The sequence below is a fragment of the Leptinotarsa decemlineata genome, unplaced genomic scaffold (genome assembly GCF_025532065.1).
Source record: "Leptinotarsa decemlineata unplaced genomic scaffold, Ldec_3_MD MMD2_tig00000882_RagTag_RagTag, whole genome shotgun sequence".
NCBI classification, from domain to species: Eukaryota; Metazoa; Arthropoda; class Insecta; order Coleoptera; family Chrysomelidae; genus Leptinotarsa; species Leptinotarsa decemlineata.
In genome coordinates, this window is record NW_027412556.1 from 21272293 (window position 1) to 21285799 (window position 13507).

The 13507-nt window shown below is 34.1% G+C and overlaps 1 protein-coding gene across 1 annotated transcript; it reads left to right on the top strand.

The window, feature by feature from the left end:
* Positions 1–6330: 6330 nt before the first annotated feature.
* Positions 6331–7297, top strand: LOC111505289 (uncharacterized). The gene is made up of 2 exons (XM_023160067.2): positions 6331–6787; positions 6845–7297. The coding sequence occupies exons 1-2, from the start codon at positions 6368–6370 to the stop codon at positions 7208–7210; spliced, it is 786 nt and encodes a 261-aa protein (XP_023015835.2). The 5' UTR covers positions 6331–6367; the 3' UTR covers positions 7211–7297.
* Positions 7298–13507: the final 6210 nt, after the last annotated feature.

Genomic DNA, 13507 nt, shown 5'->3' on the forward strand with positions numbered 1-13507 from the left:
TCCCAGGGTCGCTCAGGGTGATCCAGGCAAGATTGCATCCTTTGATTCCATCTCATCTCTTCAGGGATTGGCTAGCTCCACAATTGTCGAAGAAATCAGGCCGTAGGTGTCACTGAGTCCTAAAATTCTTTGTCCAGCCGCTTCCTTCCCTAAAGAGTCGGCAATGCGATTACCTTTACTCCTGTCGTGCCTTCTAACCCATCTCACAAAAATGTTCTACCGAGGTTTCGGCTAAATCTTGGTGGCAGTCCAGTACTAGCCCGGAGGTAACACGTTGTCTGTTCAAGGCTTGTCTATTATCAGTACATATTGTTATGTTTTTGTCAGAAATTCCTCACCTGGTTAATTATTTTGAGGCGATTGATATACCAGCCAGTTCTGTTTGAACCACGGTGGTATTTTTTCTCATTCTCACTTAGTGACTTAGTGATCTGGAGTGAACTCCACATGAAAAAGAATATGGACACATTTATATATATTGATTTTGATCATTCTTCTATTCAAAATGTTCAACCATATTCATCCAAAATACTCTCAAGCGAAATGATATATATCCTCAAATGCGATAGTGTTAACACTAGAAGAGATACTGATGTGGAGCTTTGGGGCCATTTTCAAGAATAACTTAGATTTGATGACTGTCATCACTCGAAGACGATTGTAGATACTAACAATCGAAACGTCGTGAACTAACGTGACTTGGAATCTCTCCACTTTTTATTTTTATTTTCTTGTTTCATTTCTTCATTTTTATTTATTCAATTGCTCTATTTTTACTTGTATTTCATTTCACTATTATTTCATTTCAGGTTTATTTTGGTCAATAAAATTGTTATTTTCAGCTATTAATTTTCAATTCTTCTTTTTTAGTTGTTTCAGGGATTTCAAATCATTTTATATATTAGACAATGGAAGTCCGAACTAATGAAATTCATCATGAAACATTGTCAATCACCTTCAAACAAACATTATCATTTCTGTTATTATTCTGTCTCCTATATGATTGGTTGTATTGATTCCGATTATTATAATTATTATTACTTTCTTTATTAGCATATTCCTGTCTATTTTTATTTTGATTGACCTCATTTTGGAAATTATTGTAATTGATTCTCCTTCTTTCCTGTGTCATCAAAAATTGACATAGACTATCCATATCTTTAAAATTGTACAGCATCATAATCTCCTCTAAATTATTATCAAAATGTTGGATTATTAAGTTGACTATATATTTTTCTGTGAAATTGCAATTTAAATACTGTGATGCACTATATATTTTCATGGCATATTTGTGGTAAGATGTTCCTCTATTGGAATTGAATTTTCCCCATAACAATTCATCTTTTATTAACTTTTGTTGGGAAGGTCCCCAGAAATAGCTCAAAAATTCATTTGAAAATTCATCAAGATGAATCTAATTATAGGTGGCAAGTGAACCAAGAATATTGACAGACATTTCAATTTATAACCCATTAATACAGTTTATTGTATGATTTGCAGTATGAAGAGTTTTACAAAAACCGCGACCCGTGTTTCGCAATAACTTTCTCAACCTTTAAATGAAACACTTGTCGCGGTTTTTGTTAAACCCTTTATAGTGACAATCATACAATAAACTTTATTAATGAGTTTCTGTATGGATTTTCATCAACCAGTATCGGCCAGTTCTATTCGATTATTTCAATGTATTTTTGTTTGAAAATGGTTGACAATGTTTCATGGTGAATTTTACTAGTTCGGATTTTCATCGTCTAATATGATATAATATGATTTAAAATCTCTCAATTTTATCTGTTCTTCCGGAGATTTAAAATCATATTATATCATATTATAAAATGGAAGTCCGAATTTCAATTTTTATGTTATTTGACTTTATTCAACTATCCATAATAAAGCAAATATTTTTGTTGTATTCATGAAAGTAATGAATCAATATCGATATTTTGTTCAATAGCTTTTAGAAGCACTTTGTCAATTGAATTCATTGAATTCATTGAATACATTGTGAAATGAAAATCAAAAAAAAATAAATCAAAATAAATTAAAGTTCTTATCATTACTCTAATTTATATCTCATGATAATTTCAAATATGATTGATAATTATCTAATAGTCTTTTGTCTGACATTGTCTGTTCTTCTATACCATTTCATATAAAATTTTCATTTGCCCTAAACGAGTTATTTTTCAATATCCCTCGTATAGTGTCAATAGAAATCCCTAGCATTTTCTAATAATTCTTGATACATACTTGAATACGAAGAAAGTTCACCATTCTTGTATGTGGTGTTCATGTCCGGTTCAGAAGTAGGTGAAGGTTTAGGGCACGTGGGAATCAAAAGTTGATTATCGCTACGGCTTGTGTTGTTTTTTATAAGGCTAAGCAGGGCAGTACTGATAATTTTAAGGTGATTTAATTTCGGGACCTCAACAGACGATTTTATTTTATAAAGACATCGGAATATTGGTTGAATTATTTGGTGGAGGGATCATCTAGTACTATTTTTCGTTTTTTTACATCACTCAGATATGCTATATCACATTATATTAACGTAATTCAATTACAAATGTTTGGAATACAATCGAAATAGAAAATATGGTTTTCGTATAATTCAGCGCTCATATAAAAGAATTTGTTTCGAAAGGAATTTCCTCAATTTTTGTCTCAAGATGGGAAGTAGAAAGCCAAACCCCTTATTTTCCAAAAATTAATCTTCCTCGAAAATATACCCTTTCAATTCAAAGAAAACTGATCTTCTGAATCGTAAGTTATTCCTTATGAAGCAGGAGCAGTAACATGTCTTGATATGTGGTGAAACGTCAATCTTCAAAGAAAACAAAACATATTGAAATGTATTGAGTTTATGGCTGAAAGAGTAGTAATGAGCTTTTATTTTATTGAAAATTCCACCAAAACAAAAATTTCATCTATTTATCTACAGTTATTCAGAAGGATAAATTTTCCGAAAATAGTGCATAGAGAAAAAACATTTGGATAGAATAATATTCATTTATTTTGCTTCAGAAAGATATTGAGATTCAAGTTGCCTCAAATTTGAAACAATTTTCACCTTGTATGTGGAATAATTGAAACATTAGAGATTCCTATTGATAATTCGAAATAATTTATGGAAGATGACTAATGAAAACACATCGAATACGACATTTTCAAATTCATATGAAATTTTTTTTAAAATTCCATTGAGCTTGTAGAAATTGAAACTAACCCTTTCAGTTATTCGAGTTGTAATATATACTGATGTTGGGTTCATGTCGTTCAAGATATATGTATTTCCACGTATTGAAAAACCAATTGATGCTATTTATGTGAATATTTGAGAATAAAATGAATTTTTCATGGAAAGCTTCCGTTAAGACGAGTAATTATGATGATCCAAAAAAGTAATTGACAAAAAGAACCTTCGGAATCAGAAAGTATTCATAAGGAATTCAGTAGAATTTAAATTGAAGGGGTTATATTTTAATGAGTGATTAATTTTTGGGAAAGAAAGTTTTTGGCTTTCTACTACTCCATCTTGATACAAAAAAAAATGAGGGACTCTTCCAAAGAAAGAAAGGAAGTAATCAATTTGAAAATAAGTAACTCTATACATGGATGTGTAGATCATGCAAAGAAGTAATTTCCAGACACAAACTGAAAGAAAGTCCTCCTGAACCAGCTACTTTCATATAAACATTGAATTACACGAAAGAAAAATTTTTTTTCGAAACAAATACTTCTATATGAACACTGAATTATACAGAAAATACGTTTCTCTACTCAGTTTGTATTTCAAACATTCGTTGTGGAATAAAAATCAGATATCATTCACATGAGTTCTACTTTAAATGAATGGTAACAAATTGCACTTACATGGAACAATGTCATCTTCACTGGTATACATCGATGTTTCGCCTTAAGACACTTGCCCTAAGGCTCTTCAGTACCAAATTGGATAACATTATAGAAAATACACACAATTCATTCAAGAATTACGATTAATTTAAAAGTAACTTCTGTATAATTCAGTGTTCATATAGAAGTATTTGTTTCGAAAGAAATTTTTTCTTTCGTGTAATTCAATGTTCATATGAAAGTAGCTGTTTCAGGAGGACTTTCTTTCAGTTTGTGTCTGAAAGTTACTTCTTTGCATGATCTACACATCCTAGTAGTTACTTATTTTCAAATTGATTACCTCCTTCCTTTCTTTGGAAAATTCCCTCATCCTTTTTTTGTATCGAGATGGAGTAGTAGAAAGACAAAAACTTCCTTTTCCAAAAACAGTAGAATTCATATATAGAGACTCCGCTTATAACGACTATCCGTTTACAGCGACGATAATGTTCACTTATGTTTAGTTTCATATTTAGTTATTGAGAAAATATACCGTTTAGTGCGACTCCGGTTTAAGCGACCAACCGCTTATAGCGACCGTTTTTCATGATACTATATCCGGTTGAAACGTCACGCAATATTTTGTTTACACAATCTGCGCACCAGTACCTCGGCGCACTCCCTCTTCTCAGGAACCTCTATTGATAGGTACTACTAACAGTTAGTATTCTTAAGAACCTTTATTGATAGGTACTACTACCAGGTAGTATTCTTAGGAACCTTTATTGATAAGTACAACTAACAGATATTAATAAATTGATTTTACGCCAGAGGTTCCAGTATGAAGTCTTTGTCACTTGTTGTAAGTCCTTACAGTTCGACAAAATGAATTCTGTTAAGCGAAAGTGTTTTGCAATTGAAGACAAAAAGTGCAATATTACACCGATTAGAAGCCGGTGAATCAAATGCAGCCCTCGCAAAGGAGTTTGGCGTTTCCCATTCTACAATATCCACAATTAGATAAGATCGAGTCGCTGTTCAATGCCAATTTTTTCAAATGCAAACGTATAAGGACTTCCACTCATAGGCATTTGGATAAGGCATTGTTACAGTGGTTCAAGCTTCAGCGCGACCGGAGAATACTCCTTAATGGATCTCTGCTACAAGAGTACATCCTCTTATTACAGACTTGATAAGCATAACGCTGGTGTTTTTGCCTCCAAACACGATGTCAGTGTTGCAACCCATGGACCAACGGATTATTCGAGCTTTGAAGTTACATTTTCGTAAAAACCCCAACGACGCGAATAGCAAAGATAATGACGATGATGATGCCACACCAGAGGATACTTATCCAACCTTGAGTGTGTCTGAAGCTCCGAAGACTGCGGAAACGCTCAATATGTTTGTTCAGACTAACTTGGATAATGTTATGAAAACAATGATGTCACGAATTCATAATGAGGTACCAAATTCTTGCTACCGAACAGAAGTTTGTCAAAAACAAACTCAAAATAACAGACTTTGTACATATGTTTGTACATTAGGATATTTAAGAACTAATAAAATGAAGCATATGTAATTTCATAAAATGTTTTATTTGCCTATCGATCAGCAATCCGAACAGCTAAATGAAAGACTAATGAACTAATGTATAATTTACTACCACAAAAATAATCCGTTTTGGGCGTCGTCCGGTTAGTACAACATAGTATATCCGGTCCCTTGAAGGTCGTTATGTCCGGATTCTACTGTATTATCAATTTAATCGAATATATTCAGGAATATTTCACTCATATCCTAACATCAGCTTATATTCAATAAATTAACAGAAATTACTAGTGATTATATGAATTAATTTCACTAATTTTTCAATAAAGAATTATTTGCATTTCAATTATTCGATGATTTGGGAAACATTGAAATTATCAGAGTAATAATATAAAAATATCCAAATAGAAATGCGATATGTTTTCCAAAACACAACTCCGATAGTTTTATATAAAACTATTTTATATAGATAATATAAAACGGTTCAATTCAAACTTTTTTTTGAAAATATTGTTTAACTCATCTCTGGTTTCCTAATTTATAATTTATTTGAACAGTCTATAATGAAGAAAGCTGTTTTAAGAAATACAACCCTGTCAGCTAACAATGCAGCCCGCACACGAGGATTTCATACTTGATTCAAACTGTTTTTTAATCCACGCCGCTTACCCCACAAAACCACAACAATTGCAGTGAAACGCAAAGGGATCTGGTCTACTTCCATCAACGCAATTCCATATAACCGGCATGATAATATTGTTTACCCATGATCTGTGACGACACGCGCTCGCGTAGAAATTTATTCTCGTTTTTTCTTGCGGTCAATGTTAAGGATAATCAAGGTAGGAGACGTCGCACTGTCCATGCGGTGAACAAGAGAGGGGTGCTGCTTCGAAAAACATGCCTTCAGGGGGACTTACATCGCCTATAAAAGTGAACTAGTGTAAGTGAATCCATATCAGTTTTAAAAGTCATCTGAAACATGATTTCGAAGAGTGTTGTGCTTGCTTTAATGGTCCATGTGGCCTTAGCCCGTACTACGGCGGGTTCCGCGCAGAACTCGGTCCATGAATCCGCTAGAACAGACAGTTCCTCGTATCTTGGTGATTTTCGTTATGTGTACAAAGTGTATCAAGAATGTGCTTCTTCTGACTTGATTCCATGCCTGAAACTGAAGTTAATAACTGCCATGGACAGAGCTGCCCGTACGTATACAGAATTGCCACTTTTTGAAGGTGTCTCGTTCGTGAAAGATCCCAAGGCTGTCACCCCCGGAGATGCTGTCAAGACTGAAGCTGAGCTGGAAGCCACCCTACCTAGAGCTTTGGAAGATAAAGAAACCGCGCTTGATAGTCTCATTGCTAACAAAGTATCCAGTTTCTTGGGATCACACACACTTCAGGTGAGTTTGAAGAATACATCTCTCAGAACTATTTATGATATTCGTTGTATTTGACAGATCAAACTACCAAACTACTCGGAATCGCAAAGATCTCTCGAAGAAGGACGTGGCAAGAAAAAGAAGGGATCTTCTGGTTTGATGTTCCTTCCTCTCATTCTTGGTGGAACTCTCATCCCCTTGGCACTCGGAGCATTAGCCCTTTTGGCAGGAAAGGCACTGATTGTTTCCAAACTGGCCTTAGTCTTAGCTGGTATCATTGGAATCAAAAAACTTCTTTCTGGAAGTAGTGGTGGACATGATTCCGGTCATGTTGAAGTTTATAGTAGCCCTCACACAGGAGGATGGGGAAGATCGTATATCAAAGAAGAAGCAGCAGCAGCACAGAATTTGGCATATCAAGCATATGCACCAAAAACGAGTTAAAAATATTTTATTTATAATTATTTATTTTAATTTATTTTTGTACTGACTTGACTGTAAAGAATATTTAATAATAACTATTTTCACAAACTTCAGCTCATTCAATTGTCATTTTACAATTTTCAATAAGAAGAACTGTAAAATTTTCCGAAAGAAATATGGCATATTCAGTTCCACTCGCATTATGATTAATTATGTATGTAATCATGCTGATTGATATAACTAATCATCGTACATTAAGCACTATTGCCTTTAGGTTTCATTCACAGATAAAATTAATTTATTCATTTCTACACAGACAGTGAAAGTAAGAGTTTTATTTCCCATAACAGAATTTGAATGAATTAGATATTCAGAACCTTCTTTGGAATACAAGAAATGATGAAACGATCAGTAGTTTTTTTATATAACTTGAGGAGTTATATAACCGAAACTGAAAGAATAAAAGAATAAAAAATTCAAGACACATCAGAATGAACTTTTACATCATATTTCAAAGACAGACAATCCAACATGATAAGAAGAATATAACACATATAACTTGAAACTCTGTGAGGTTCCAAAGAGTCCATTCGCATCAATAAAAACAATCTTTGAAATAATTTCAAATTTTGAAAACAAAAATTTGAATAGATTTTTCTGAATTGACTGATACGCATCTGTTTATTCTATTTCATTTAACATAGAAAACTAGATTTCATATCTTGAATTTTGAAATCGGAAGTTTATCAATATTTCTTTGATCGATATGGTGGACTACTCATAATCAAAAGTCGATTACACACAATTTGAAAAATCGAGAATATTGAAACCTTTCATTAGGAAAGATATGTCCACCATGTTGTATATATATGAATAAGTGTAAAACATTCAAGGAGGTGATTCCACATCGAAAACAAGATGATCTTTTATATAAAAAAAACCTCATTGGAGCATCCCTTGTTGAGATACATCCCCTTGAAGGGGTTACATAAAATTTGTATAACAATTTTTTTCACAAGCACTGAAAAAGTTACAATATTGAAATAACCCTGACGTTTTGTAATACCCAAAAGATACTCAGTCAGTAATTTATTTGGTTTACCTCATGGTTGTAAGGGGTGGAAAACGCAACCCCTAAAATTTATTGCCAATGTAACTTTTTGTCTTATTATTTATTTACCATATAAAAATTCATTTCCGATAGTCTGTTTCATTCTCAACAAAAAAAGTCACTTGACTTTTTCGCCAAAATAAACCAGTCCGCAGCAAAAAATTATTTTACGAACAACTACAGAGATACATCGTCATAAATAAATGCGAACTGGATTTATTGTTATTTTATTGTTAGTACCTGCATTGAACGATCAGAGGGTATTAAAAAAAACAGACCACTATTATAATATTCATGCAGTCATTGTTCAGTGTGGTTCTGGCGTTGAATTTGGTCATTATTACGCCTTGCTCAAAGAAGAAACGGACTGGTTTAAGTTTGACGATAGTCGTGTCACGAAGTGTTCTGGCGATGCATTGAATTTATTGGAGCCTCTGGAGACACCCTACATTTTGTTTTATAAGAGAGATGACATTGTTAGATCAAGATCTTCAGATGATGTGGTGCTGCAGGTTTTTCCGGGTTTTCCTGCAGCTGAACAAGCAAATGCGCCTTTGGAATCAATGAAGTCGCCCGGAGCGCCAATTAATTTTCATTGTTGTTTTTATTTTATTTTTATCGTTGTTTTAATGAAACTTTATTCTAAAAACTAATTTATTAATAACAAAACACACAACATGTAGAAATCATAGTAAATGTTCAATATGTCTACCTTCAGACATTACAAATGCGTCTAGACGTCGGCGCATTGGGCCACGTATTCGCTCAAATATTCCTGGAGTTTCTCCGATTACCACGCACGCATCGATGATGCGGTTTCTTAAGTCCTCTACATCGCGAACAGGAATACGATAATGCTGTAAATGGACTCAAATAGAGAAATCGAGAGGATTGAGATCCGGGAATCGTGCGTGCCAGTTCTGTGATCCTCCTCGACCTATCCACTGATTTGCATATGTTTCAGTTGAATGCTGACATGCTACTTGAATGAAATGGGCGTGAGCCCCATCATGCATAAAAAACATATTCCTTCTGACGTCCAAAGGAACTTCCTTCTCTTGAAAATTGAACGTATGCCTCACCATTTAATCGAGGAGGTAGAAAATGAGGCCCAATTCAATCATCCCCAATAACTCCGAGCCACACGTTAAGAGAAAACTGTTCTTGAAGGTTAGTTTCGACAATAGCGTGAGGGTTTTCATCAGCCCATATGTGGTAATTATGAAAATTGATAATCTTATCCCGAGAAAAACTACATTCGTCTGTGAATTCTATCGTCTTCAGAAAGTCACAATTTCTTCTAATCATTTCCAGCATCCCATTGCAAAATTCATGACGGTTCGGAAAGTCTCGCGGTAACAGTGTCTGTACAATTTGCAGATGATAAGGGTATAAGAGTTGTTCCTTTTGAATTCGAAATACCGTCATATGATCAACATTTAGCTGGAAAGCAACCTTTCTAGTATTGGTATTAGGTTGTTCTTCAATCAAATTAAGTACTGCTTCCTCAAGCTGTGGTGTTCGTACTTCTCGATGGCGACCACAATCCTGCGATTTTTTGTCGAATGAACCATATTCTCGTAATCATTGATGAAGTCGAGCAAATATTCTATGTGAAGGATGCTGCCGTTGAGGATACATTTCAGCATATCTTCTAGACGCTTCCAACCCATTCCCCTGCGACAGACCGTAAACGTAATGCATATCAGCCATTTCCTCATTTGTGTATGCCATTTTAATAACAAGTGAATTATTGAAGTGAAAAATTAAGAACAGAACAACAACACACAATTAGTATTAATTCAATTTCGAAAATTCACGAACTGACAGCGTCATACCAATTTAATTGTCACTATCGCTAATAGCGACCTACTAGATAGATTAGTTTCGTATTTTCGCATTTATGACGATGTATCTCTGTAGTTGTTCGTAAAATAATTTTGTGCTGCGAACTGGTTTATTTTGGTAGAAATCTCAGAACACATTTTTTGTTCAGAATGAAACAAAAAGTTACATTGGAAATAAATTTTAGGAGTTGCGTTTTCCACCCCTTACAACCATGGGGTAAACCAAATAAATTTCTGGCTGAGTTTTTTTTTTGGTAGTACAAAACGTCAGGTTAATTTCAAACCCGAGAAAACAGCTCATCATACTTTATCCGTGAGAATCTTCGATATATATATATATATATATATATATATATATATATATATATATATATATATATATATATATATATATATATATATATGTATGTATGTATGTATGTATATCTGAGGATACACTACAAAAACACACTTTTGTCCATTTTCCACTATATTTCTTTATTGTTGACCGGTTTCGGCTATTACACCATTTTCAAAACAAACTGATTACATTTAAATCTGAGTAATTTGTAACTATGTTGCTTATTCTATCATAAATGATTTGATATACCTGATACCCGGTACCTGCGTTTCATATACCTGTAAAATACATGAACATAACAAAGCTTTCAATATAATGTAGGTTTTGGGATTTGGATTATAGGTTCAGGAGAGGACTATTATTTAAATCAAGTTGTTCGTTGAGGACGATAGAATTGGGATTTTTCTTTGACCTGTTTATTTCCATAGATTCCAACAGATTCATCATTTTCCCTTTTTCGCATGTGTATAGGATATTCAAATTATCTTTATCTATTTTATGTTTCGAATTTTGAAGATGTTCGTACATTAATGATTTTTTATCCGAAATGACATGTTCGTGGTACCTTGTATCAAAATTTCTCCCAGTTTGGCCTGTATATATGGCGGGGCATTCACCACATTCTATTCGATATATACCAGATCTCTTCTTTTTCTCTAATTTAGGTTTGGCATTGAATAATATGTTTCCTAAATTTCCGTTGGATGTGTAGGATGTTTGTAAATGGAATTTTGAGAGATAATTTTTGATATTCTCGGAGATTCTACCAGCATAATTGATATTGTTTTTGTAGTGTATCTTCAGTGAACATGAATTTCCAAAATAAACAAGTCGTCAATCGAAGAAGGGATATATATATATATATATATATATATATATATATATATATATATATATATATATATATAAATATATATATATATATATATATAAATATATATATATATATATATATATATATATATATATATATATATATATATATATATATATATATAAATATGAAAGTTATTGAGTGTCTTGATATAGAAACAGAAGTAAATATCGGACATAGCACTCATGAAAGTGGCAAACCATAGACACGTGTTTCGGGCTTTTGGCCCATCATCAGTATGGTGCAGCCAAGTGTAAGGATGGGCAACACTTGGTTACCAAAAGATAGAAATACAAATGCACGGAGCCACCAACAGGAGCCAACCGCACATTTGTGGTTTCAGTTGATAGATCTCGTGTTCACAAGAAAACTATCAAAATCACCACGGAGGCAGCTATAGCTACCTGCGTGACATCCGGGTCCAGGAAATTATACAAATATGAAAGTTATTGAGTGTCTTGATATAGAAACAGAAGTAAATATCGGACATAGCACTCATGAAAGTGGCAAACCATAGACACGTGTTTCGGGCTTTTGGCCCATCATCAGTATGGTGCAGCCAAGTGTAAGGATGGGCAACACTTGGTTACCAAAAGATAGAAATACAAATGCACGGAGCCACCAACAGGAGCCAACCGCACATTTGTGGTTTCAGTTGATATATCTCGTGTTCACAAGAAAACTATCAAAATCACCACGGAGGCAGCTATAGCTACCTGCGTGACATCCGGGTCCAGGAAATTATACAAATATGAAAGTTATTGAGTGTCTTGATATAGAAACAGAAGTAAATATCGGACATAGCACTATATCAAGACACTCAATAACTTTCATATTTGTATAATTTCCTGGACCCGGATGTCACGCAGGTAGCTATAGCTGCCTCCGTGGTGATTTTGATAGTTTTCTTGTGAACACGAGATCTATCAACTGAAACCACAAATGTGCGGTTGGCTCCTGTTGGTGGCTCCGTGCATTTGTATTTCTATCTTTTGGTAACCAAGTGTTGCCCATCCTTACACTTGGCTGCACCATACTGATGATGGGCCAAAAGCCCGAAACACGTGTCTATGGTTTGCCACTTTCATGAGTGCTATGTCCGATATTTACTTCTGTTTCTATATATATATATATATATATATATATATATATATATATATATATATATATATATATATATATATATATATATATATATATATATATATATATATATATACTTTCGAGCTCTGTAACACGAAGGAAGGTCTCGAGAAGGAACTAGACATCATCAAAAATCATCTTCAACAGAATGGCTACTACAAAGCGATGGTAAAAAATATTTTGGCTGAAAGACAGCAGGAGCCTAGCAAGGAAGAAAAGCCTTCACAACCAGTGCTTGCACTTCCCTACATCAGAGTATTATCGGAGGAGATAAGCAGAATTGGTTCCAAGTAAAACATCAGAACCTGCTTCAGATCCAGGAACACTATCCGTAGCAGCCTCACGAAAACCAGGCCACCAAACGCGGACTGCGATTTCAAGAATTGCATTTACCGGATACCCTGTGAGTGCAGAAAATCCTATAGTTGTGAAACTAAGTGGCCATTGAATGTTAGAATTGCCAAGCACTAGGAACACACACAGCGAGGGGAAACCAGCAAATCAGGAATAGCAGACCATGTTTGGACTCACCAACACAACATCGAGTGGTCCCAAGCTGAGATCTTACACAGAGAGAAACATTGGTTTAGGAGAAAATTCAAGGAAGCCGCATACATGTTGTCCAACAACGTATTCAGCCAAGCCAGCGTAGAAATACGCAACATATGGGAACCCATCATTAAGCGAAAAATGCCCAACTACCACCAAACGATCATCTCCCACTGAACCAGTATAGCGGAAAAAATGGAAAGCAGGGATAATTGAAAGTACTCGAACAACCCATAAATAGTCATCTTTCGTAGGAATTAGTCCAGCCATCACCCGAAGACGATTGTGGATACAAACAATCGAAAAGACGTGAAGTAACTTGACTTGGAATCTCCTAACTTTTTATTTTTATCTTAATTTTCATTATGTATTTCTTTATTTTTATTTTTTTGTTCAATTGTTTCGTTTCTACTTGTATTTCATTTCACTATTATTTCATTTCAGGTTTTTTTTG